The sequence below is a fragment of the Gallinula chloropus genome, assembly GCF_964237585.1.
Source record: "Gallinula chloropus genome assembly, chromosome: 21".
Taxonomy (NCBI): Eukaryota; Metazoa; Chordata; class Aves; order Gruiformes; family Rallidae; genus Gallinula; species Gallinula chloropus.
Window position 1 is genome coordinate 9286209 of NC_140106.1, and position 25673 is coordinate 9311881.

The 25673-nt window shown below is 47.2% G+C and overlaps 1 protein-coding gene across 1 annotated transcript in view; it reads left to right on the forward strand.

Annotated features, from left to right (window-relative positions):
- KAT6A (lysine acetyltransferase 6A) overlaps positions 1–19361 on the forward strand; it is a 41555-nt gene extending 22194 nt beyond the window's left edge. Inside the window, exons 6-16 of the mRNA XM_084273781.1 lie at positions 81–394; positions 1559–1677; positions 2551–2666; positions 4600–4741; positions 5171–5332; positions 5624–5717; positions 7149–7380; positions 8437–8650; positions 10111–10803; positions 11575–11896; positions 14927–19361. Of these exons, the coding sequence (XP_084129907.1) occupies positions 81–394; positions 1559–1677; positions 2551–2666; positions 4600–4741; positions 5171–5332; positions 5624–5717; positions 7149–7380; positions 8437–8650; positions 10111–10803; positions 11575–11896; positions 14927–17514 (4996 nt within the window). The 3' untranslated portion in view covers positions 17515–19361. The remainder of the gene's footprint in view (positions 1–80; positions 395–1558; positions 1678–2550; positions 2667–4599; positions 4742–5170; positions 5333–5623; positions 5718–7148; positions 7381–8436; positions 8651–10110; positions 10804–11574; positions 11897–14926) is intronic.
- The last annotated feature ends 6312 nt before the right edge of the window (positions 19362–25673 follow it).

Genomic DNA, 25673 nt, shown 5'->3' on the forward strand with positions numbered 1-25673 from the left:
GATGGTAGTCCACTTTGCAACCCAAAACAAACCACCTTACCAGATCTTCTGACCATGTTTTTCCCCTTCTCATCCTTTAGATCAAAAGGCCCTTTCAGCAAAGTTCGAACTGGCCCCGGTCGGGGTCGGAAGCGTAAGATCACTCTGTCTGGCCAGTCAGCATCATCAGAAGGAGGATACCTGGATCAGGCAGATGTCTTGGACTTCTGCAGAGATGGCAGCAACACCTTGAAGTTTAACAAGAAAACCAAAGGGCTTATTGATGGCCTTACTAAATTCTTCACTCCCTCCCCTGATGGACGAAAAGCTCGAGGGGAAGTCGTAGACTATTCTCAGCAGTATAGGAGCAGGAAAAAGGGTACCAGGAAATCTAGCACTTCAGAATGGCCCACAGGTAAAGATTTTTCACCCTGCCAATGTAAGTATCCTGTACATGAGAAAATGTTGAAAGGTTGAGATGTCAAAGTGGCTGGAATTGTTAGAGGCTGGAAACTTTGAGCTGGAAACTAATGCTCGAATGCAGTGATCTTTGCAGTGATGTAGAAAGCCATTTGGGAAAAGGAAGAGATCCTAGAGACCTTTGCCTCTTTATATATGATGGCAAAGTGTGATGAAGGATTAAATGATCACTGTGAGGTAAAATGCCCTTTGGCAGTGAGGGCTTACAGTTCACCCTAGGAAATGTGCCAGATATCATCATGTTTGAAATAAGGGATGTAAGGAGTGGGTAATGAAAATAAAAAAATAAGGTAGGAGTATTAAAAGGGAAACAGATGGTTAAAGCCAGTCTGACAGACCCTTGAGTTTCCAATCTATGGTATAGGCTTGCATGCAAATGTTTCTTAATTGTCTCAGGCATAGAGGAGCCTGCTTTGTGCAGTCTGGCACCTTCTTGCTGGAGAGCATCCCTTCTTTTGATTGCAGTTCTGCTTTCCTTTTCCAGCTTAAAACATTAATCTATGGTTGGACCTTGAATTAATCTCTGTATTCAGATCTTTATTGCCTTGTTGAATAGTTTCATAGCTTGAATTATATATATCTACACACACACACACACATATATATACACTCTCACAAGATTTACAGTTTTAGAATAGTTATCTGTACTAGCCTGGCTGGTGCTGGAAGAACAGTAATGCTTCTTAATGTGTTGGAGGTGAAGTGTTGTGTGGGTTTGTTTGCTGTATTTTCTGGAAGGGATGTTTCTTGGGTGATGAATCCTGGTTTTGCTTGCATCATGTAACAGCATTTCAATAACTGTGATCCCTGTTTGAGAAACTGGCATAGTGATAAAGCCATTTATCCAAAGCTGTCTTGTTAGAAATGCCTGTGTGATATTATGAATGTCCAAATGGTGAGTTTTGGACCTGGTTAAATACATGATAGTACTTCCTGCTGCAAATCCTGAACTGGTTCTTTGTGGTGCCAAATCTGAATAGAAAATCCCATCAAAAAAACTTGGCCCAGTGTCTGAATACAGCCAGATGAAGTTTGTCACTTCACTAAAAAGCAAGTACTTTGTTAAATGATGGTGAAGACCATTTTCCCTCATTTACAGACAATCAGGATGGCTGGGATGGAAAACAGGAAAATGAGGAACGGTTTTTTGGAAGCCAGGATGTCTTAACTGAAAAAGACATGGAGTTGTTTAGAGATATTCAGGAACAAGCACTGCAGGTAAAGTTCAATTTTCAGTGTCTGACAGTAAGTACCAAACTTGTAAAAGAAATTTTAAACAAGCCCCCAAACCCCCACCCCAACCAAACAACAAAAACTTCAGCAACTTTGTTGCCTTTCTCAGGCTCCAGCACCTCAATTTAGTGAGGATCCCAAAACCAAACACAGTGCTTGAGTGCAGCCTCACCAGTGATGAGTACAGGGGGACAAACACTTCCCTCCAGCTGCTGGTCACACCATTGCTGACACAAGCCAGGATGCTGTTGGACTTCTTGGCCACCTGGCTTGCATTCAGCTGGCTGTTGGCCAACATCTCTGGGTCCTTTTCCACCAGGCAGCTCTCCAGCCACTCTTTGCCAAGCCTGTAGCATTGCCTGGGGTTGTTGTGACCCAAGTGCAGGACCTGGCACTGAACCTTGTTGAACCTCACACAGTGGGCCTCAGCCCATCAATCCAGCCTGTCCAGACCCCTCCCTAGAGCCATCATACCTTCCAGCAGATCAACACTCCCACCCAACTGGGTGTTACCTACAACTTACTGAGGGTGCACTTGATCCCCTTGTCCAGGTCATTGATAAAGATATTAAAAAGAACTGGCCTAGCACTGAGTCCTGGGGAACACCACTCATGACCAGCCACCAACTGGATTTAACTCCATTCACCACAACTCTCTGGGGCCAGCCAGCCAGTTATTTTACCCAGTGAAGAGTAAGTCTAGTGTGGCTGGTACTGGGTTTTGGTGTCAGAAAGCAACATCTGCATCTTCCTAATTCTCTGTGAGTTCTGTGTAGATAGGAACATGTCAGTTTATTTCAGTTTAGAAGTCTTTCACTTGGAAATTCATAAAAACTTCTGTTTTTTTCCCTTGCATAGAAAGTAGGGGTGACTGGGCCTCCTGATCCACAAGTCCGATGTCCTTCTGTCATTGAATTTGGCAAGTATGAAATCCAGACCTGGTACTCCTCCCCATACCCACAGGAATACTCAAGGTATGACTGAAAATGCTTCTCTGTTGTTCTGCTTCAGTTTTATGGGAGGGGTGTACTGCAGCAGGCACAGAAACCTCAATGAAGATTCTCTCTGAACGTAGGACAGAAACAAAGTACACGTTATCCCAATGCTTTGCTGGGAGTTAATAGATGTCTTAAGGTCTTTTTAGGCTGAGTTGAAAAGTTGATAAGCTCACTGCAACAACTGTGTATGTTGTAAGCAGTCACCCTGCCACAGGAATACATCATTAGATGGATTACTAAAGAACCAGCATGATCCATGCTCTGAGGAGGGAGCAGCCTCAGCTCAGTGATCTGGTACTGGGGCTGTTGTTAAGTATGGAAATGATGAGAGTTTCTGACTCTGGGTACATTGGTTCTTCATATGTGACATAGAAGGATCTGAGTTGCAATGGACCTTTAAAGACTAGTTAGTCTGACCCCCCTGCTGCAGGCTGGGACATCCTAGATCAGGTTGCTTGTAACCCTGTCCAGCCTGACCTTGAACACTTCTAATGATGGGGATCCACAGTTTCTCCAGACAACCTGTTCCAGTTCCTGATCACCCTTATAGTAAAAAGCATCTTCCTTCTGTCCAGTCCAAATCTACCCTCTTTAAAATCAGTGCCTCTTGTCCCGTTGCTACAGGTCCTGAGTCCCCTTTATATAGTGAAAGGGCATAATAAAGTCTCCTTGGGGCTTTTCCTTCTCCAGGCTGAACAACCTCAACACTCTCAGCCTTTCCTCACAGAAGTGTTTCAGCCCTTTGACCATTTCTGTGGCCATGCACGTTGCCAGCTCATGCAGAGTTTTTTTATCCATCAGTACCCCAAGCTCTTCTCTGTGGGGCTGCTCTGAGTCCTTTTGTCCTGCACTCTGCATCGATACCAGGGTTACCAGGTGCACTTGGCTTGTTGAACTTCATGAGGTTTGCATGGGCCCATTTTTCCAGCCTGTCAGGGTCCTGCTGGAAGGCATCCCTTTCCTCAACTGGATCAACTGCAGCACTCATCATAACAATTAATATATATATTTAGGGAATAGGATGTTGGAAACAGCTGTATGTCTGTGGGAGCTGAAAGAGAGACGTAAATAAAGACTTCACACAAATTACTTTGATGGATTCTTTTGATGCTGTATGTAGTTCACCACTAAGGAATAAAAGTTTAATGTTACATATTTTGGTATCTGAAAGATTGTTCTGCTGTGATACATGTATTGTTTTGATGTTCTCTTAAGAATTTTGCAAACTGAACTGCAAACTCTCCAAACTCCAACTTGATTCAGAAACAGGAATAACTTCTAAGGGCAGTAGCTGGAGAGAGGAAAATTAATATACAATTCTTTAGTCTACCATTTAGTAAGAGCACATGGTATGGCCTGAGCCATGCTAAAGTCATTGTAAATAGCATCCCTGCACAAGCTATAGTCTTTAAATGAAGTTAAACCACCAGTGTTGGGATGCTTGGATTCAACTTGTTTTGTCAGTGTAGTATGTAAAATGCTTTTAAAGCAAACAGGTAGCTGGTGGTGTGACCCATTGCTCAGGGCTACACACAGTGGTTTGTTAGGAGGAGGGAAGGGAGAGGATAGGGATTATTTATCTAATCCATCCTACTGCCACTAGTGCAGAACTCTTTTCCTATTTTTTTTTCCTAGGATTTGAATTCAGTGTGTGTATTTCTTCTGACTTAACTTAATAATGTAAAAGTATGCATGGCATTAAGTACTTTCTAACATGCATTCATTACAGAGCAAGAAAGTACCATGACTTTTAAGTACAGTAAGGTGGTTTTGACCAGATTAGCACATACACAAGGCTACTATACACTGGTTTTGTTTTCCCCAAGTTCTCTGTCTGCAGGAGTGAGGAATTTTCTACAAAAGTATAAATATCTTTTGGTCTCTGATCTTTCTTTCTCTTTGCTTACAGGCTACCCAAGTTGTACCTTTGTGAATTCTGTCTAAAGTACATGAAAAGCAGAACTATTCTCCAGCAGCACATGAAAAAATGTGGCTGGTTTCATCCTCCAGCCAATGAAATTTACAGAAAAAACAATATTTCGGTCTTTGAGGTAAGTTAGAAAACTCAGGCAGTTGCTTTTTTCTATAAAATAGGGGTTTTAGCACCCAGTTATAAGATGTTTTCCATAAATTAGATCCTAATTCTTGAAGCGTTCAGTTGCGGAGAGTGAAGAAATCTGGTCAACCAGTGGGAGCTGACCTCATGTCTGGATGATTTATCCATAAAACACCTGAGAAGGCTCACTTTGTAAAAATTCTTTTGCACTTTAGGGAGTAAATTTTAAGTTCTCTCTTAAACTAAGAAGTGTACTTGGCCATGGTCTTCATGCTGTGGAAGTTTGTAAGTCCTTTGAGCTGCGACCTGTGATGGAGAAGTCTTCCTCTCATGTTAAGACCTTTGAAACATACAGAGGTCCAGATGAAGCATGGCCCTGCATGACAGCAGATGGAGTGACAAAGCTTTTCCTCCTTTCTCTAAGGTTGATGGCAATGTCAGCACGATCTACTGCCAGAATTTGTGCTTGTTAGCCAAACTCTTCCTGGACCATAAGACACTCTATTACGATGTGGAGCCATTTCTTTTCTACGTGCTGACACAGAATGATGTCAAGGGCTGTCACCTTGTTGGCTACTTTTCCAAGGCAAGTATTTGAGTGCTTCAGACTTGACACTGCATTTGCTATGCTGAGAAATACTGCTTCAAAGTCTTTAAATTGTTGTAATTCATGCCCTTGCATTATGTAATACAGGTACAGACATCCGTTGTAGCCACGGGTTATTTATGTTAGAGAGGCCACCAGCTACACTTTCTGGCTTTCTAAGAAACTTTGTTGCTCAGTTTTTGCTGTAGAAGTAATCAGAGACTTGCACAGAACAACTTCTACTTCTCACTTGTCTTTATTTTTTTAAATTTGCTGCTTTTTTTCCAACAGGAAAAACACTGCCAACAGAAGTACAATGTTTCCTGTATAATGATTCTTCCACAATACCAGCGTAAGGGCTATGGCAGGTTCCTAATTGACTTCAGTAAGGAACTTTTTCTTCACTTTTTGTTTTAGTCTTTGTCTCTTTGTATTTTAAAGAAAAGCTTAACTGTGAAAGAGGATGGTTTTCAAAATAATAATTAAAAAAATACCTCAGGACAAAGGATTCTGAAACTCAGAGAATCAACTGAGCTTCACAGTTTACTCTTGCTGTTGGAAGACTTCAATTCTAAAGACAAAATGATCATTATCCCCCTAATTCTCATGTTTTCTGTGTTAGCAATGTATGGTGGAAACCATAGGCATGTGTCAGTATAGTGTTTTTATCAGAAGCCTACCTTGCATCTGTAGTTCTTCCTACAGAAAGTGAATCCTAAAACTGCACTGAAACCTTCAGCAGTTTGATTAAATGAATTTCTTAAGGAAAACACAGTCATAATCACATTGTAATTTAGCTTTGAGGGTGATGAAACCAGACGTATGTAGGCTCTGAATACTCAAATGATTCTCAGATTCATACATGGATCTCAGCAAGTTCACAGGGACACTTGCTGCTGTAACTGTATCTCTCCTGTTATGCTGAGTGGAATCTAATACAGCCCTCCCTGTGGACATGCTAATTATGGAGGTAATGTCTAGAGGACAAAAGCATACTGGTATCATTAGAATAGTTTTGCTGGTAAATATCCTTGTGTAGATAAGTTGTTGTTCTCCTGAAGGAACTCAATAATGTATCTTGAGAAATCAACAGGTACAGACTGTATTAGAGCTGCAGTGAGGAGACACCTTTGTCAGATGGTTCCCCCCTCCCACCTTTGTCATACTGGGCAGGATACATCATGGTCTTCACTGAGCCTGTACAGCATCTCATAGTTGTAGTTAAGTCTCTGCAGATGGAGCTTGATGCTCTGCAGTATGGCCCTGAAGCTTGACAGTAGAGAATTTTCAATAACTTTTGTGCTGTATTAGTTTTGAAATGGCTAAAATAGGTTTTCCCTTGGTCATCTTCAGAGCTGCTATTGGAAGAGAAGCAGCAGATTGTGTGTGTCAGGCTTAGCATAGTTCTAGGAAGGCAACTGCTGCCACCTTGTGGCATTGCCCATGGCCACTACCTACTGGCAGTGGCATTTCCAAACCTCAGGCTCAAATCATGTAACAACAGAGGTTTAAGCAAATAAAAGAAGTCATCCAAACCCTCAACAGTCCTTCAAAATTATAACTCGACTTCCATAGTGATCAGTGAGTACAGGAATCTTGCTTTATTTCCAAATAACTTCAGAGCTATTTCAAATTTAATAGTGTTTAGAGACAAGTCACATCTACTAAGTGTGATTTTTTTTTTAAGGTTTAAGTGCCCAAAGCTTTCAGGCAGCATTCAGCTACTTTCTGTAAAAATGCCTTTGTAGAAGTTAGAGTGGAAACAGGAGCAACAAATGCCAATTAAAAAATATAACCAATTCTTTTGCATCTTCAGGCTATTTGCTTTCAAAGCGTGAGGGTCAAGCGGGATCGCCAGAGAAGCCCCTGTCAGACTTGGGGCGCCTCTCATACATGGCTTATTGGAAAAGTGTAATACTGGAGTGCCTTTATCATCAACGTGACAAGCAATTAAGCATCAAGAAACTGAGTAAGCTGACTGGAATCTGCCCTCAAGATATCACTTCCACTCTGCATCACCTACGAATGCTCGACTTCCGTAGTGATCAGTGAGTAGAGGAATCTTGCTTTGTTTCCAGATAACTACAGAGGTATTTGAGTGACATTTAATAGTGTTTAGAGACAAGCCACATCGAATAAGTTTAATTTTTAAAGTTTAAGTGTCCAAATACTGGCTGTAGAGATTTGTGAATCACGTGTGCAGTGCAAGTACTGGTTGGTGCCACAGATTTCCAGCTGTGTAGCTCTGCAGCTGTGGAAGTTGTGAGTAGTTTGTGAGGGAAAGCAAGCTGCTCCCTTGGCTGTGTTCTCTCAGGGTCCCTCAGCATAATCAGTGGAACAAACTCACAAACCAGCAAAAGAACAGCAACTTGCCTTCTCTACAGGGAAAATCTGTTCCTCTTCCCAGTCACTGAGTAGGCAGTCATTTCCCCCTTTTGGTCTGTGCCTCAGAGAGGCTGTAGATTCTCTGGATTAACCTGAGATGCTTGAGCACTGGGACAGGTCACTGGGAGACAGGAGGTGGGCAGGTGTAGAATAGAGGTAGTCTGCTTGCCCAGCTGAATGTCCAAGTCAGGTGAAATATTGGGGATTACAGCAGTTTGGGGAGTGGTGTTGTATTCTTTTGTGTGAACTTGGAACTTGTTTGGGAACAGTTGTATATCCTCATTTCACAGTGTACTTGAATCAGTGGTATCACTCCCAGCCCTCTGAACAAAACCCACTCTGGTAGTGGGACTGGAACACTTCCAAGCAGTCCTGTACCCTCCACCTTGCATTGCCTGCTCTCCAGTGACATGCCCCTTGTGCATTTAACACCTAATGAAAACAATACTCTGCAGCTGGGTGTTATTCATGGAAGGATACTGGCTTCAACACTAACAAGAGGTGGAAACAATCTAACTATGTTTCCTCAGTTTTAAGGTGTTTTCTCTGGTAGCCCTGTGATCCTGCAAGTTGGACAGTTGTAATGACCTTTCTGTCCTCTGAAGTTATTCCTGGCAACACCAATTGAGAGAGTACACCAGTTTTTCCTCTGCTGTGTTTCACATGACAGTGTGTACAGTGTGCAGCCTGTTGTTGATCAGAGTGTTATTACTCTTTAGATTTGTGATCATTCGTCGGGAGAAGCTTATCCAGGAGCACATGGCAAAGCTGAGAACCAATGTCCGGCCTATAGATGTGGATGCAGAATGTCTGCGTTGGACACCTGTTATAGTTTCCAACTCTGTTGTCTCTGAAGATGAAGAGGAGGAGACAGAGGATGGGGAAAATGAAGAGCAGCAGCAGCAGCAGAAGGAAAAGGATCAAGAGACCAGTGTAAGAGTGATTCTTTTACTTCTGTGTCGCGTACAGTTTGAGCTCTGTGCTTTTTGCTGCCATTGCTAACAGGATTTCACAAGCCAAGCTCAGGCATTGGGCATAATCATAAAAAGCAATGCAGCCACCATCAGTTTGTCTCTTTAGTTCCAGATTAGAAGCTAAAAATGAGGAAGACATCGAGGTGTAGCCTAGAGAAAGGCTAAAGATATCTCAAATAAATGGAAAAATGTTCTTTCTGCCTTCATGATTTTTTTCAGTATGCATTGTTCAAAGATAATACCCCCCCCCCCCCCAAACAAACCCCCTGCCTCAGGCTCTCAAGCAGCCTTGTCTTTCATCGCATCACTGAAATGGATTTAGGTTTGCAGGACCCAGTTGTTGTGGTTTAACCCTGCAGGCTGCTAAAGCAACCACACAGCTGTTTGCTCACTTCCTACTGCCCCCCACTGCAACAGGGTTAAGACTCATGGGTCAAGATAAGACAGTTTTAATAGGACAGGAAAGGTAGAGAATAAACATAATAAGAATAAAAGAATCTACAAAAAGTTTATGCACAGCATAATGTATGGAATAGTCCAAACCACAGCACTAGAACAGCTGCTAGGAAGAAAATTACCTATCCAAGCTGCCACCAGGAACCAGCATTTCTGTAAGATAGAAATCGCATAAATGGAAGTGAATTAATAAAAACTTAACATTTTTTACCCAAGATTCTTCCTGGGTGCTTTTGTAAAACCACTACTAACCTTAGAATTACAGCCCACAGAGCAGTGAAAGTTCCTGATAACCAGGCTGCTGTCTTGGAAGGGTTGTACTCTCACATCAGGTGTTGAGCACTGATTGGGATACTAAGAGACAAAATTATGTGTGTTCACTGGATTCATGTTAAACTCACTGTGCCTTTTAATGGAAAAATAGCTTTGAGTTTAGAATCACAGAATCCCAGCCTGGTCTGGGTTGGAAAGGACCCCGAGGATCACAGAGCTCCAACCCCCTGCCACAGGCAGGGACACCAACCTCCAGGCCTGGAGCTACACAAGGTTGCCCAGGGCCCCATCCACCCTGGCCTTGAACACCCCCAGGGATGGGGCACCCACCCCCTCTCTGGGCAGCCTAGAGTTTGTTTCTTTCTTGAAAATGACACAAACACTGTGTTTGAAGGTAGCAAGATGATGCTGGCATTCCAGGAGGCCACTGAATGGCTCCTGCTTGAAGTCACTTGTTGGGAAGTTAAATGAGATTATCATATAATGATATAATTGCATTATCAGCTGGGAGGAAAGGAGTAGCAGCTAGCAGAGTTTGACTCTGGTAAAGGTCAATTCTCTCCTTGTTCTCAGAGTCATTGTTAAACTTTTCTGGCTTCCTGCTCAAAAGCTTTTGTGGACTTGACTGTGGGATAGATGTGCCTGCTCAGATAGGAAGTGTGAAAACCTCTTTGTTCTTATTTAAATCAGATGGTAAAATCTGTATCATGGGAGAAGAAAGAGCAAGAGCCTTACTCACCAACAGAGAGTGAAAAAAAGCCAGACATTGTTGCTCCAGCCAATTCTGCACGGCCAAACAAGCACATTTTTCCCCTCGATAGTCTTCCTGCCAACAACCAGCCGTCGCGGAGGGGCCGCTGGACCCGCAAGGGCAAGAAACTCCGGGAACCTTTTTGTGACCAGGAGCCAATTTTACCCACTGAGGACAAACCCACCGTTCCCAGCGGGCGCTGCAGCGAGTGCGAGGAGAAATCGGCCGCCTCGCGAGGCCGCTGCAGCGACTGCGAGGAGAAGTCAGCGGCTTTGCAAGGCAGGTGTGGTGAATGTGAGGAGAAATCCCCCACCCAGAGAGGTCGGTACGCTGAGGAGGAGGATAAATCTGCCGTTGCCCAAGGGCAACATGGCAAAGGGGAAAAACCCGCCGTTCCCCGGCGGCGATACAGCGAAGGGGTGGAAAGGTGGAGAGGGCAGATGAAAAAGAACCCGGAGCAGCTCAAGTGTAGGTTCCCTGAGGACTGTGACAGGTTACCCCGCCGCTACAGCGACAGCGAGAGGGCACTTCTGAGGTGTTTCAGTGAGAGCAGCGAAGAGGAAGATGATGAGCCTGTGAGCCCTCGATCAAGCTCTCCGCCTGTCCTCACCAAGCCAACGTTAAAACGAAAGGTGTGTGCCTTAGTTCACGTGGTCTCTTGACTCTGTCCTGCCATCTCTTTGTGTTGGTGCTCTCTGAAGGATTGTACAATCCATGAGGTGTGTAGTAAACATACAGGTAACCATAGAATCATAGAATCACAGCCTGGTCTGGGTTGGAAGGGACCCCAAGGGTCATAGAGCTCCAACCCCCCTGCCACAGGCAGGGACACCAACCTCCAGGCCTGGAGCTACACAAGGTTGCCCAGGGCCCCATCCAACCTGGCCTTGAACACCCCCAGGGATGGGGCAGCCAGCCCCTCTCTGGGCAGCCTGTTCCAGCCCCTCACCACTCTCTCTGCAAAGAACTTCCCCCCTAATATCTAATTTAAACCTTCCTTCCTTTGGCTTCCATCCATCCCCTTTGTCCTGCCAGTCTCTGCCCCTTGAACAAGCTGATTCCCCTCCTGTTTCTCTGCTCCATTCACATCTGTGTTGTGGTGTCTCTGAACTCTCAGCTGTTGGGGATGAGCTGTTAATTTCAGCTGTTTCAATGGCTCTTACTGTTGTGCAAATGTCAGTCTGACAGTCTTCATGGAAAAGCTGATCATCTTGCATTGTATTTGGCATCTGTTGAACTGCAGGCAGGTGCTGGTCACTATTTCTAGTGAAGTTTAGATTCCAGAAGGGACCCCTCTGGTCCTGTTTAAACTGTTGAACTCTGGTGCTGGTGTTTTCTGTTTATCAGTGGTTTCTTTCTGCTGCATGTGCTAAAAAATGTCTTCTCCCACCTTCCACTTTCAGAAACCAATCCTTCATCGGAAGAGGCGAGTCCGCAAGCGTAAGCACCACAACAGCAGTGTTGTCACTGAAACTATCTCAGAGACCACAGAAGTGCTGGATGAACCCTTTGAGGACTCAGACTCTGAACGACCAATGCCTCGGTTAGAGCCTACGTTTGAGATTGAGGAGGAGGAAGAAGAGGAAGAGGAGGATGATGAAGAGGAGGAGAATGAACTGATGCCCAGTGGATACTTTCGGCACTTAGCCCCACCGGACACACTCAGGCATAGACCCTCTTCTAAGAGGAAGTCCAAAGATGAGGAGGAGTCTGATGACACTAATGGTATGTTTGGTGGTCTGCTGTTGAAAGTTTGATACAGTTAGTGGGTCAGTGAGTGTCAGGTAACACTAGCTCATGATGCAACAAGCTGCTCACCTTGTCTTGTAACTTGTAGCCTGGGGTTAGGCATGAATTAATCAGTCAAACCAGCCTCAAACATTCCCAAGTCTTATGAAAATGTGCATGCTTTTAGCTCTCTTACTAGCAATGGCCTTGATCACGGGGTATCCTTGTGATTCAGCTTTCCTACTGGAATTGATATCTGTGATTGACCCTATGCAGCAGGGTCACTTCCAGAAATCCCAGAGAAATTAATTGGAATGCCCTCAGCTTTCTGTAACAAAGAGAAATAATAAATTGCCTCTCATGAGATCTTGTTCTTCATCACATTGCATGTCCTGCCTCTCAGCTTCTCGGATCTCCTTGATGTTTTCTGAACCTTCAGTTCATAAAACAAAAGTCCTTGGTCAGAACTGGTTACTGACAATTCAAAAGAAACAGCTGCCACTCAGATGCCCCATTAGCAACCCTCATTGTGGCTGTAAAAAGGAGGATGGTGCTGCTCTCCCACAACAAAAAAGTAATTACTGGAACAAACTCGTTAATTTATGGCTTTCAACTAGCCTGTGGTTTGCTTTAAAAGCACTTAAATACTGTAAGCAGCACCACAGCCAGGTATACTGCCCATTTAGCATCAGTTACCCTTAAATCCATAGAGCAGCACATAGCTCTTCAGCTGTAGTGCAAACTTGTTGATGTAGCTTTGTTTGCTGAGGGGATGTATGTGTACAGTCAGTTTAGAACAGTTTGGGGGTTTTTTAATTCCACTGTGGTGAGATTACTCATGAAATACATTTTTACTGTACTCCAGCACCAGTAATAAGACTATAAAGGTCTGTTAGATGAGTGGGTTTCAATCTTTTTTCATTTGTGCTCTTCTGAATGTCTTCTGGTGGAGGTGCAGGCTTCTTCATAGAGATTCCACATGCACATATTGCTTTATAAAATACATCAGGGAACTTTTAACAATCTTTTGCAGACTACAAATGGTCTGTAAAGTTCCCAGGGATCAGAAATGGTATTTGGAAAGCCACTGGTTTAACTTTGACCAGTTCTACACTACAGTGATCAATTTCTGGCTCACCTACTTGATAAATACTTCACTTTCTTACTCCTCACTTGTAATTTAATGGTGTCTGTTCCCTTTGGTCACTTCTGTTGTCCTTTCTCTTCTTGCAAACTTCTGCAAGTGTGTCAGAACCTCTGAAGCAATGAGTAGTAAGCACACAGGATGAGGGAAACGCTGCTCCTGATAGCAAAAGGTATCTGTTGGCTACTTACGCCTTTGATACAGGTACCTTTGCATGTACATAGTAAAACTGTAGTGACCTTAGAGAAAATACAGTGTACTTTCATAGAATGGTCTGGGTTGGAAGGGACCCCAAGGGTCACAGAGCTCCAACCCCCCTGCCACAGGCAGGGACACCAACCTCCAGGGCTGGAGCTACACAAGGTTGCCCAGGGCCCCATCCAACCTGGCCTTGAACACCCCCAGGGATGGGGCACCCACCCCCTTTCTGGGCAGCCTGTTCCAGCCCCTCACCACTCTCTCTGCAAAGAACTTCCCCCTGATATCTCATCTCACCCTTCCCTCCTCCAGCTTCACTCCATCCCCCTTGTCCTGTCAGTCTCTGCCCTTTAACAAGCTGATTCCCCTCCTGTTCCTCTGCTCCCTTCAGGCACTGGAAGGCTGCAATGAGGTCCCCCCACAGCCTTTTCTTCTCCAGGCTGACCCAGCCCAGCTCCCTCAGCCTCTCTCCATAGGGGAGCTGCTCCAGCCCTTTCAATTCCTTAAACATCTTAGCCCATGGAAATAATCAGTCATCACAGGCAGCTGGTGTATTTCTGATAAAAAAAATGAAGGTGGGTGGAGGGGGGGGGCAGCACTGTGTGTTTATGACAGTTTAATTAGCAGCCATAAATACTTGGTTTGGATATAGACTGTTTGAATCATACCTATGTTAGGAACACTTATGGGAAGCTTAGGGCTTTTTTGGGAGAGGTTTTCCCACTACTCCAGAAACCTTCTTGTAATTTTCTATTCTTTTTTTGGTTGGTTGACTTTGAGCTTTCTGGCTCAGGGTGGTTTGAGTTGGATATTTCCCTGAAAACTTAATCTCTAGCAGAGGCAATGCATACAGAGTAGTTTGTGATTTCCCTGAGAAGCAACGCTGTGGTCTCTTAGATTTGGTGTCTGAGGAGAATTTGACTTGGATCTGATTGCTGTTGGGGCTGGAGTGAGAATGGGTGGTGTGGTGGGGTGGTTTGAGGCCAGGATTTAGTAAGGGTTAGACATTCTGGAAGACGGTGTGTTCCATGGAAGACAGTGTGTTCCATGGTGCAGAGAGCAAATAACACTTCTCTCTGTATATTCTGCCAATTCTGTGCAACTCCACTAGTGTTGAGGGGAGGAGATGGACCCCTGTGATAGGCTGGGCTGTGTTAACTTGCTTTTTCCTAGTTCCACCTGTAAGTTTTACTGGGAATGGGAATGCTGTAAGGATCTTCTGTTGAAGCTTGTGTGCGTGCTGATGTTGAACCAAGTGCAGCTTGGAGCACGTACATCTGTGTCTCAGCATCCTAAAAACTGAGGCATGTGAGATCTTCAGCGGTCATCAGATCTGTGTTCCTTTGAGAAGATGGTGGCTGGTGATAAAATTGTAGAATAATGAGGCTGGAAGGGATCTTTGGAGGTCATGTTATCAGAGAGGGGGTGGGTGCCCCATCCCTGGGGGTGTTCAAGGCCAGGTTGGATGGGGCCCTGGGCAACCTTGTGTAGCTCCAGGCCTGGAGATTGGTGTCCCTGCCTGTAGCAGGGGGTTGGAACTCTGATCCTTGGGGTCCCTTCCAACCCAGACCAGGCTATGATGCCATGAAAGTTGCTAAACATGATGGGAATGCTTGGGAAAGCTTCCCTGAATGCTCAGCTCAAACAAAAATGCTTGAACAGTCTCTCTCAATTTGTGTTTTCAGGTAACCCAACTCTGAAACCATTGTCTATGCTGAGGACATGTGATGCAAAGGATTCTTCACTAGAGCCAGATACTTCTACACCCATGAAGAAGAAGAAGGGATGGCCAAAAGGGAAAAGCAGAAAGCCACTCCACTGGAAGAAGAGACCCGGTCGGAAACCGGGGTTTAAACTGAACCGGGAAAAGATGCCCCCCTCAGCTCAGGATGAGGAAGGTGATGAAGTGGCAGCTAATTCAAAACCAGGGCGGAAGCCCAAAGCTTCAGATAAAGAAGAAAGCGTTGAGCAGAAGGAAGAACTGCCTCCCAATGAGGAAAGGAAGGAGGAGGATGTGAATATGGAAGCAGAAGAGGTAGGAGAGGGAGAAGAGGAGGATATAGGCAGTAGTGAAGTACGAGCAGTTTCTCCTGTGGACAGCAACAGCAGTCCAGCGCCAGAAGTAAAGGAGCCTGAGGTGGAAGAGGAGGTAGAGGAGAAGCCCCGGGTTTTAGAAGAGCAAAGGCAATCAGAAGAAGAACAGCAAGAGCTGGATGAACCTGAGCATGACCATGAGGAAGAAGAGGAAGTTGCAGTAGTGACAAATCAAAATGAAGATCACGATGCTGATGACGAAGATGATGGTCATCTGGAGTCTGTGAAGAAGAAAGAATTAGAGGAACACCCTGTTAGAGAAGGGGTGAAGGAAGAGCCTCAGGTGCAAGAATGTTTTTTAGAAGCAAGTATACCAAGCAGTAGAGAAGTGGCAAAAGAAAAAGATGAAGCAGAGGCAGATTCTGAGGAAGAGCAGGCTTCCAATGAGACATCAGTGGGCTCAGAGCACGTCCCTGGGTCTGAAGATGATCATGAAGAAGAACAAAGTAATAAAGAAGGGTTAATTGAGTTAAAGGAAGAGGAAGAGATTCCTCATAGTGAACTAGATCTTGAAACTGTTCAAGCAGTCCAGTCCTTGACACAGGAGGAAAGTAATGAGCATGATGTAGCTTACCAGGACTGCGAAGAAACACTCGCAGCTTGTCAGACTCTGCAGAGTTACACCCAGACTGAGGAGGATCCTCAGATGTCAATGGTTGAAGATTGCCAGGCCTCAGAACACAACAGTCCAATATCCTCTGTTCAGTCCCACCCCAGCCAGTCTGTACGTTCTGTCAGCAGCCCAAACGTGCCTGCTCTGGAGAGCAGTTACACCCAGATAAGCCCTGAGCAAGGATCGCTGTCCGCACCCTCTATGCAGAACATGGAGACCAGCCCCATGATGGATGTGCCTTCAGTATCGGACCACTCTCAGCAGGTGGTGGATAGTGGCTTCAGTGACCTTGGCAGCATTGAGAGCACTACAGAGAATTATGAAAACCCCAGCAGCTACGACTCCACGATGGGAGGCAGCATTTGTGGAAATAACTCTTCCCAGAGCAGCTGTTCCTACGGGGGACTGTCCTCTTCCAGCAGCCTCACTCAGAACAGTTGTGTTGTCACTCAGCAGATGGCAAACATTGGCAGCAGTTGCAGCATGATGCAGCAGAACGCTGTCCAGCCTGCAGCAAACTGCAATATCAAGTCACCTCAGAGCTGTGTAGTAGAAAGGCCTCCGAGCAACCAGCAACCGACGACGCAGCCCCAGCAGCAGCAGCCTCAGGCGCAGCAGCCGCAGCCGCCCCCTCCGCCCCAGCAGCAGCCGCCGCTGTCTCAGTGTAGCATGAACAACAGCTTCACCCCAGCACCCATGATCATGGAGATCCCCGAATCGGGCAGCACTGGGAACATAAGTATCTACGAGAGGATTCCAGGGGATTTTGGTGCTGGGAGCTACTCCCAACCATCAGCCACCTTCAGTTTAGCCAAGTTGCAGCAGCTGACGAACACCATTATGGACCCTCATCCCATGCCTTATAGCCATTCTCCTGCTGTGACTTCCTATGCAACCAGCGTTTCCCTGTCCAACACAGGGTTGGCTCAGCTCGCTCCCTCTCACCCGCTGGCCGGCACACCCCAAGCACAAGCCACCATGACGCCCCCGCCCAACCTGGCGTCCACCACCATGAACCTCACCTCTCCTCTGCTTCAGTGCAACATGTCAGCCACCAACATCGGGATTCCTCACACGCAGAGGCTGCAGGGCCAGATGCCTGTCAAGGGCCACATCTCCATCCGCTCCAAATCGGCCCCGCTGCCCTCGGCCACTGCACACCAGCAGCAGCTCTACGGCCGCAGCCCGCCCGCCGTCGCCATGCAGGCCGGGCCCCGCACGTTAGCTGTTCAGAGGGGTATGAACATGGGAGTCAACCTAATGCCAACAGCCCCTTACAACGTTAATTCCATGAATATGAACACCCTCAATGCCATGAACAGTTACAGGATGACACAGCCTATGATGAACAGCAGTTACCATAGTAACCCTGCCTACATGAACCAGACAGCACAGTATCCTATGCAGATGCAGATGGGAATGATGGGGAGCCAGGCCTATACCCAGCAGCCTATGCAGCCAAACCCTCATGGAAACATGATGTACACTGGCCCCTCCCATCACAGCTACATGAACGCTGCTGGGGTGCCCAAGCAGTCTCTCAATGGACCATACATGAGAAGATGAGCAAGATGAACTTGCATCCTAAAAAAAACTGAAATATATATAAATAAAGGAACCTTTTATACTGACAAACCAGAGAAAAACGGACCTTTTTCCAGTTAAAATATTGCTGTAGATTTAGAGGGATTTTCTTTGGTTTATTTTATTTTTTAGGAAGCCTGGTCTTTGGTTGTTTGTTTTTATTTTTTTTGATTTGTTTTTGTTTTTGTTTTGTTTGTTTCGTGGTTTCATTTTTGTTTCCTTCACAATCCTGAAACATTTTACGGCTTAAAAAAAAAAAAAAATCATTTACAGATGTTTTTTAGAGGGGAAAACATGCACAAAAAAGGAAAAAAAAACCCACAAAAAAAACCCCTTTTCATAATTTAAAGAGAGCCTTACTTTGCTGACAACGTGGACAAGAATATGTGTAACTGAAATCATCTTTCTAACTCTTGTTTTCACATGTACGTCCTTCTCCCTCCCTCGTGCCCCTCTGGATGCAGCTTCCAGTGCTGCAGGTGTGTAAAATGTTGGGCATCTCTACAGAATAACAACCCTTCCCTCTCCACCCCACCTAGCATTTCCTACTTCTGGCAGGAGGCACTTACTGGGAGCCTTGGAAAGGGGACACAGAGGATAAATGAAGCTCTTTTAAAACCCCAATTTTTTTTTTCCCCTGACTTGCAGAAATAACCTCTCATTTTCCCCTGACTCCCCTGACCCTCAGTAACCTTTGGAGTTACGTGTAAACAATAAACTATTCACACTGGTGGTTTTGGAGATGAGTGGATTGAAATTGCATGTTTCATGCTGGAAAAATACCGTGGGGTTTTGAAAAGGATCCTGTTCCCCACCCAGGTGTGTGCCACACGTGTGTGACACACGTGTCCTGCCCTTCCCAACTACCAGGAGCATGTGGAGAGTGAGCTGTTTGCATCCCCTACACAGGCAGGAGGAGGATGGGGTGGTTCATGGGCTGGTAGGAAGATGGTTGTGGGTTCTTCTGGTCAACTGCAAGTCAGCCCCAACTCTGAGATTCCCCACACTTCACTGTGTCCTGGGAAAAGGCTGAAGGGCTCAGAGCTGAGCCCAGCTCCAGAGCAGCTTGTCTCCAGTGCTTGGCCTCTTCATCTCTTCACCCTGCTAAGCTGGGAAGGTTAAACCTGGGTTTGAAGTGACGAGACCCCCGTGGTGTCCTTGTCGCTCTTCCCTTCCTGGGGCGTGGGGTAGGACGCTGCCCAAACTGCCGCTCTCTGGGTGTGTATGTGGGGGGGGTGGGTGCTATTTTCCCTCCCTCCCCCACTATGTTTGAGACCCATTTCATAGGAGTAACCCCACTTTTGATCTAGCCTGGGACAGTAAGGGAACTGGCCTGTTTTCCTGGGGTGAATCAGCCTGAACCCCAGCCTGGGAGGCAGGCAGTGGGATTTACATTCTGTTTGGCTACCATGGCACCCAACACAAAAAGGGACACCCTTCAGTCTAAAGTTCTATTTTGGGGGTTGGTTTTTTTTTTTATTATTATTGTATATGAAGTAGAAATACACATTAATAAGACTAATTTCTTTTTTTTTTTAAAACCAAAAGAGTCTAAAAGAAAGCTGGGGTTTCTTCAGATGCACTAAAATGGACTTTCCTCCAATAACTGCTAACAGTAAAAGGCAGAATTCAAAGGACTTCCATTTATTATTATTATTATATATATTTTTTTTTTTAAATTTCTGTTTAGTTTTGAGCATGTACAAGGCTGTGTAGGACCCCATTTCTCTGTATATACTATTCCAGTTCCAAATAACCCATGTAGAAAGCGCACTGTGCTGCCCTCTCCTTCCTAGATCAGCTGTGTCACTGCTTCCCGATTGCTGGGCATGGGGTAGGGTGGGCTTGGGGTGTGGGGTGTGGGGAAATGGGTGGGTGGGGAGGATATTTGGGGGTTTGGGGTGGGGTGGGGTGGTGGGGTGGGGGTTATTCTGAGACAGGAGGAGAAGCTGTTGAACCGAGGGCCGTGAGTTTAGTTTGTTTGCTGTTAACATTTGGTTTGGTTTCGTATGGGTTTTGTTTGGTTTGGTTTCTGTTTTGTTTGGTTTTTTTTTTTTAACTCAATTGGGCAGCTCCCTTTTCCACGAGCCTTTGTGACTGTAGAACTATTGTAGAGAGGAAAAAAAAAAAAAAAAAACCAGAAAAAAATAATAAAAAAATATGTTCTTTTCTATATATTAAAAAAAAAAAAAAGAAAAAAAGAAATTATCCAACGCAGTAATATTGGTACCTACCATTTTTTTCACTTCTGTTTAAAAAAGAAAAAGGTTAAAAAAAAAAAATACTGTATTTTTAGCAAGATAACTTGGGTAATCTTCTAAAAGAAATTAAAAATCTCACTGTTAGTGACTTTGATGCCTTTTAAAGAAAAAAAAAAAATAAGAGCTTTTTTCATTTCATTCCATCTTTAAAATTTTTTATCTTTGTTGTAGAATATTAAAAACTATTTTAAGAAAGATTAAAAATTCTCTTTAAAGAGAGATCTCTAGAGTTGTGTGAATAGGAGCTCCAGATGCCTCTAAAAGCCGCATGTACAAATGAAGCTGAGTCTATTCCTGTCTGTTTATATTTGCTTTTCCTGTTTTGTAACCTCTTTGTACTTTGTTCATGGTGACTTGTAAGCTAAGGGGAAGGGGTGCCTAGATGCCTTTGTAATTCTCCATGTCATACGCTCCTGGCTGGATGGTCTCCCTTCCTCTCCTTGTATGTAATATCACTTTTTTTTCCCCTTTCTAGCAAGTACTTTCAAAAGAACTCTGTACATTTTAACATAAAAAATAAATTATGTTGAGCCATTTTGGATGTCAGTTGTGCCTGTGGATTTCTTTTAAATTTCTTTAAAATTGGGGTTTTTTTTTAAGCTTGTTTGGCAGTCTGGTCGCTGACACCCACGGGGCTGGGGATGGGATTCCCTGTTGGCTTTTTGATCTGGAAGAGAGAGGTGGCACTTGGGAGTTGAATGACAAGATCTCCATCCTTGTTAATTTGCACCCTCAGCTTCCTAAGTGGAGTGAGAGAACTAAATGAGAAGGAAAAGAAACCCCCAAAGTTGGAAGCTTCCCTGGCAGTCGCCACCTCTCGATTCCTCTCTGCCAGGGCTGCCCCAGCGTGGTGCTGGCTGGTTCCTGTCACCTTCTGGTTGTGGGATGGTTTGGATTGTGACTTGTGCCTTTCAAAACCTGTCCTGTGTGCTTGAAGCTCCCCTCACCCCCCTTCCCATCCCTCTCATCTTCATCCTTAGTGCTTTGGACAGGACCAGACGTCCCACCCGGCGTGGTGTTACCCTGCGGCTGCACGGCGGAACCGGCCCCATCGCTGCGCCTGGTGCTCCTCTGGCTGTGCAGTCCTGCTCCTCTGGCTGTGCAGTCCTGCTCCTCTGGCTGTTCTGTCCTGTTCCTCTGGCTGTGCAGTCCTGTTCCTCTGGCTGTTCTGTCCTGTTCCTCTGGCTGTGCAGTCCCTGTTGCTCTGGCTGTGCAATCCCTCTCCTCTGGCTGTGCAGTCCTGTTCCTCTGGCTGTGCAGTCCCTGTTCCTCTGGCTGTTCTGTCCTGTTCCCCTGGCTGTGCAGTCCTGTTCCTCTGGCTGTGCAGTCCCTGTTCCTCTGGCTGTTCTGTCCTGTTCCCCTGGCTGTTCTGTCCTGTTCCCCTGGCTGTGCAGTCCTGTTCCTCTGGCTGTTCTGTCCTGTTCCCCTGGCTGTGCAGTCCCTGTTCCTCTGGCTGTGCAGTCCTGCTCCTCTGGCTGTGCTGTCCCTCTCCTCTGGCTGTGCAATCCTGTTCCTCTGGCTGTGCAGTCCTGTTCCTCTGGCTGTGCAGTCCTGTTCCTCTGGCTGTGCAGTCCTGCTCCTCTGGCTGTGCAGTCCCTGCTCCTCTGGCTGTGCAGTCCTGATCCTCTGGCTGTGCTGTCCCTCTCCTCTGGCTGTGCAGTCCTGTTCCCCTGGCTGTGCAGTCCCTGTTCCTCTGGCTGTGCAGTCCTGTTCCCCTGGCTGTGCAGTCCCTGTTCCTCTGACTGTGCAGTCCCTGTTCCCCTGGCTGTGCAGTCCCTGTTCCTCTGGCTGTGCAGTCCTGTTGCTCTGCCTGTGTAGCCCTGTTCCTCTGGCTGTGCAATCCTGTTCCCCTGGCTGTGCAGTCCCTGTTCCTCTGGCTGTGCAGTCCCTGTTCCTCTGGCTGTTCTGTCCTGTTCCTCTGGCTGTGCAATCCTGTTCCCCTGGCTGTGCAGTCCCTGTTCCTCTGGCTGTGCAGTCCTGCTCCTCCAGCTCACGACTTCCACAACACTAGATGGAAGCAACGTTCCAGCGAGTGCATCATCGGTGCTGGAGTGTCCCTGTAGCAAAGGTATGGATAACCCCCAGCTCAGCCTCCTTCAGTGATCAATGGGCCGAGTGACCCTTCCTGGAGCTGAAGGACCAGCCAAGCAGGGACCTGAGAAGGGTGAGTGGAGGAGAGATGTGACTGCTGTCACAGGATGTCTCCAGGTAAGCCTGCGGGTCGGTGTCACAGGGAGTGAAGGGAAGGACCTTGAATCACAGGGGTGGGAAGGGACCTCCAGAGCCCATGGGGTCCACCCCCCTGCCAAAGCAGCTCCCTAGCACAGGGCACACAGGTCAGTGTCCAGATGGGGCTGGAATCTCTCCAGAGAAGGAGACTCCACACCCCCTGGGCAGCCTGTCCCAGGGCTCCCTCACCCTCACTGGGGAAAAGTTCTTCCCCATGTTGGTGGGGAACTCCCTGTGCTCCAACTTGCAGCCATTGCCCCTTGTCCTGTCCCCACAGACACTGAAAAGGGGCTGCCCATTCCCCCTGCATCCCACCCTTCAGATATTGATAAACATTAATAAGATCCCCCCTTAGTCTTCTTCTCTCCAGCCTGAACAGCCCCAGCTCACTCAGCCTTTCCTCACAGGGGAGATGCTCCAGGCCCTTCAGCATCTCTGTGTCCCTCCTCTGGACTCTCTCCAGGAGATCCCTGTCTGTTTGATCCCAGGGAGCCCAGAACTGGACACAACACTCCAGGTGGGGCCTGAGCAGGGCAGAGCAGAGGGGGAGGATCCCCTCCTGTGACACAGAGAGAGCCCTTCCCCTCAGCAGCTTCAATGTCTGGGCCTAAATGCCCCTTAACCAGCTCTCAACGTGCAGGGAGCAGCTCAAACCCAACCCACAGCGACAGGCAGACTGGGAGACCAGTGGAGTGGCTTTGAGAGATGCTAACCTAAAGAGGGGGTGATCTGAAAGGGGTCTGCCAGTCCTGAGAGCTCATCAGCAGGATAATTAAGAAGATGCTAAAAAGAACAGACCCTCCTTAATTAGGTTCCCATCTCAGGGCTGGAGCTCCTTGCTGAGCTGCTTCTCTCAGCAGTGATGGAGGGAGGTGGACAGGCTGAGTGTTCATCAGCTGGGGTGGGGCCTGCAGCATCTTTTATCTTCACGGCTCGTCAGCCAGAATAATTCACCTAAAAATAGCTGCCTGGAGCTGAGCTTTGAATGTGAAATCCTCCTCCTGCCCCTAAGGCAGGGAACCTCTGCAACATCACCCAGAGCAAGGCAGCACTCCAGCTCCGTGTTTCACCTCTGGAGAGGGCTGCAGCACCTTCCAGGTGGTGTCAGGAGTTTGTTTCTGTGCTTCCTCCTTTCCCAGGAGGTTCTATTCTAAGGGACAGCCCTGTGGTGTTGGCACACAACGACCTCATTCAGTTTTGGTGGTTATTTTCCTAAGGGTTCCTCTGTCAGTGTCTGTTTGTTCTCCCTTGTCACCCTGTGATCCCTTTGGATCTGCTGTCACCTGTGGGATCCCAGTCCCTGAGTGAGGTACCAGGGTTGTTGTCCCAAAAGTGGGGTCTGTGAAGTGGGATTTTCCATGGCCCAGGGATGGGAATGTTTTGGGTCAGTGCTCAGGCACTTTAATTTAAGGCTGGATGTAGTGAAGTGCTGTGCTCACAGCTCTGCTTTGGGAGGGCTGATAAAGGGCAGCCTTGGCTAAAAAGCATCCCTGGAGAAAGAGCTGATCCAGAGGGACCATCCTGCCTCTGCTGCCAAAGCCAGGGCATGGCCAGAGGGGAATGAAGGCAACAAAACCTGGGGGAAAGGGGAGATGGTGACCCCAATTAAAGGACTAAATTAAATGAGCCCCCCACACCTTCAAGGAGCATGTGTGCTAATTGGAATATGCTTGACCATTAGTAGATGGTGGGGTAATTACTAAACCAATCAGTGTGGATTTGGGCAGGTTTTTCTGAACCTGTGCCAAGATCAACAGGGTGTAAATCTGGTGTGTGGGGTGCTGGCTGCACAGAGTTATCACCCAGCACCCACCTCTGGACCTAGAGTTGGATGGGGATGAAATCCTCTCTGGGGCCTTGAGGGGAAAAGGAAAAGGGTGTCACATAGGAAGAACTGAATCACAGAATCACCAGGTAGGAAGAGACCTGTGAGATCACTGAGTCCAACTGTGCCCATCCTCTACTAACCCACATCCCTGAGCACCTCATCTACCTGTCTGTTAAATCCACCCAGGGGTGGTGACTCAGCCCCCTCCCTGGGCAGCCTGTGCCAGTGCCCCAGAGCCCTTCCAGGGAAGAACTTTTCCCCAGTGTCTGATCTGACCCTGCCCTGGGGCAGCTTGAGCCCGTTCTCCTTGTCCCATCTCCTGTCCCCTGGCTGAAGAGACCATCACCCACCTCTCTGCACCCTCCTGGTAGGGCAGGGGAGGTGGGGAGAAGGTCTCCCCTCAGCCTCCTCTTCTCCAGGCTCAACACCCCCAGCTCCCTCAGCTGCTCCTCAGAGGATTTGCCCTCCAGCCCCTTCCCCAGCCTGGTTGCCCTTCTCTGGACTCACTCCAGGACCTCAATGTCCTTCTGATGCTGAGGAGCCCAAACCTGAACCTCAGTTGTTACCAGCCAGCAGATTTCCTGACCTGAGGCTTCAGCCAGTTCAGTGGGGTGATGTTCTCTGCAGCAGCAGGTTCCAGTTGCTTCGTGCTCCCTCCCAGTAACAACCTTCTTGCAGTGTGAAGCAGACAAGCCCACGGCTGCTTTAGGAGTGTCCTTGTCCTCCTTTGGCTGGTGTCAGTGAGATGCTCTTGGGACCAAAGCACCTCACAGAATCTGGTCATCAGAGAGCAGTCAGAACAGGCTGGGCACGTCCAGCAAGGGGGTCAGCAGGTGGTGGTTGAAAGACTGGGAACAAAAAGGGGAACACTGCAAAAAGAGAGTCTTCAGAGGTCATCACATCACAGACACCCTTGATCATCTCTGCATCCCGCTGGGAGCTGGGCACTTTGAAACAGGACTGCTGTCCTCAAGGTCCCCTGTCACACACGCTGTGCAGGGCTTGGTGACTCCAAGCAGCCAAGGGGTGGTGTGGGAGGAAGGGAGGAGGAGGGTTGTGATGTTACAGGGTGGCTGGAGGCTTTGATGGTGTGTGTAGTGCTGTGAGTCACTGTGCTGGAGTCGGTGCCTGAAGAACACAAGGTCAGGGTGGATAAAGGTGGTGAGGAAAGGCAGGTTTGAGCAGGGAATCATGGAATCCCAGCCTGGGCTGGGTTGGGAGGGACCCCAAGGGTCACAGAGCTCCAACCCCCCTGCCACAGGCAGGGACACCAACCTCCAGGCCTGGAGCTACACAAGGTTGCCCAGGGCCCCAGCCAACCTGGCCTTGAACACCCCCAGGGATGGGGCACCCACCCCCTCTCTGGGCAGCCTGTTCCAGCCCCTCACCCAAAAAACCCCATCAAAATGTTTTAAAAGCTGCACTGGGGAAACAATTCCCCTGGCCCAGTGCACCCCCCTTCCCTGGGGATGGGAGATGATGCTTTTGGGGCCCTTCAGGGTGTTCATTAAGGGTGGGAGATCAATAATCACTCCGACTTACTGACAGAGTCTGAACCTGGAGCTGTCTGGAGTCTTGCTGGATACTTCTCTGTGTGGGCAGGCAGGGACTAGGGGTATCTTGTGATTCACATGTGTGGTGATTTCCCAGCCCAGTAACTCCCAGTAATACATCAGGCAGCAGGGAGGGGGTCTGGGGGTGAACCCTGCGCCCAGGAACGGGCTTTTGGAAAGTTCTCTGCGACTCCCCTTGCCTTCAGCTCCCCTTCCCAGCATCCCTGCCAGGCTGTCAGGGCCTCCAGAGAAGGAGATGGGGCCCAAAAC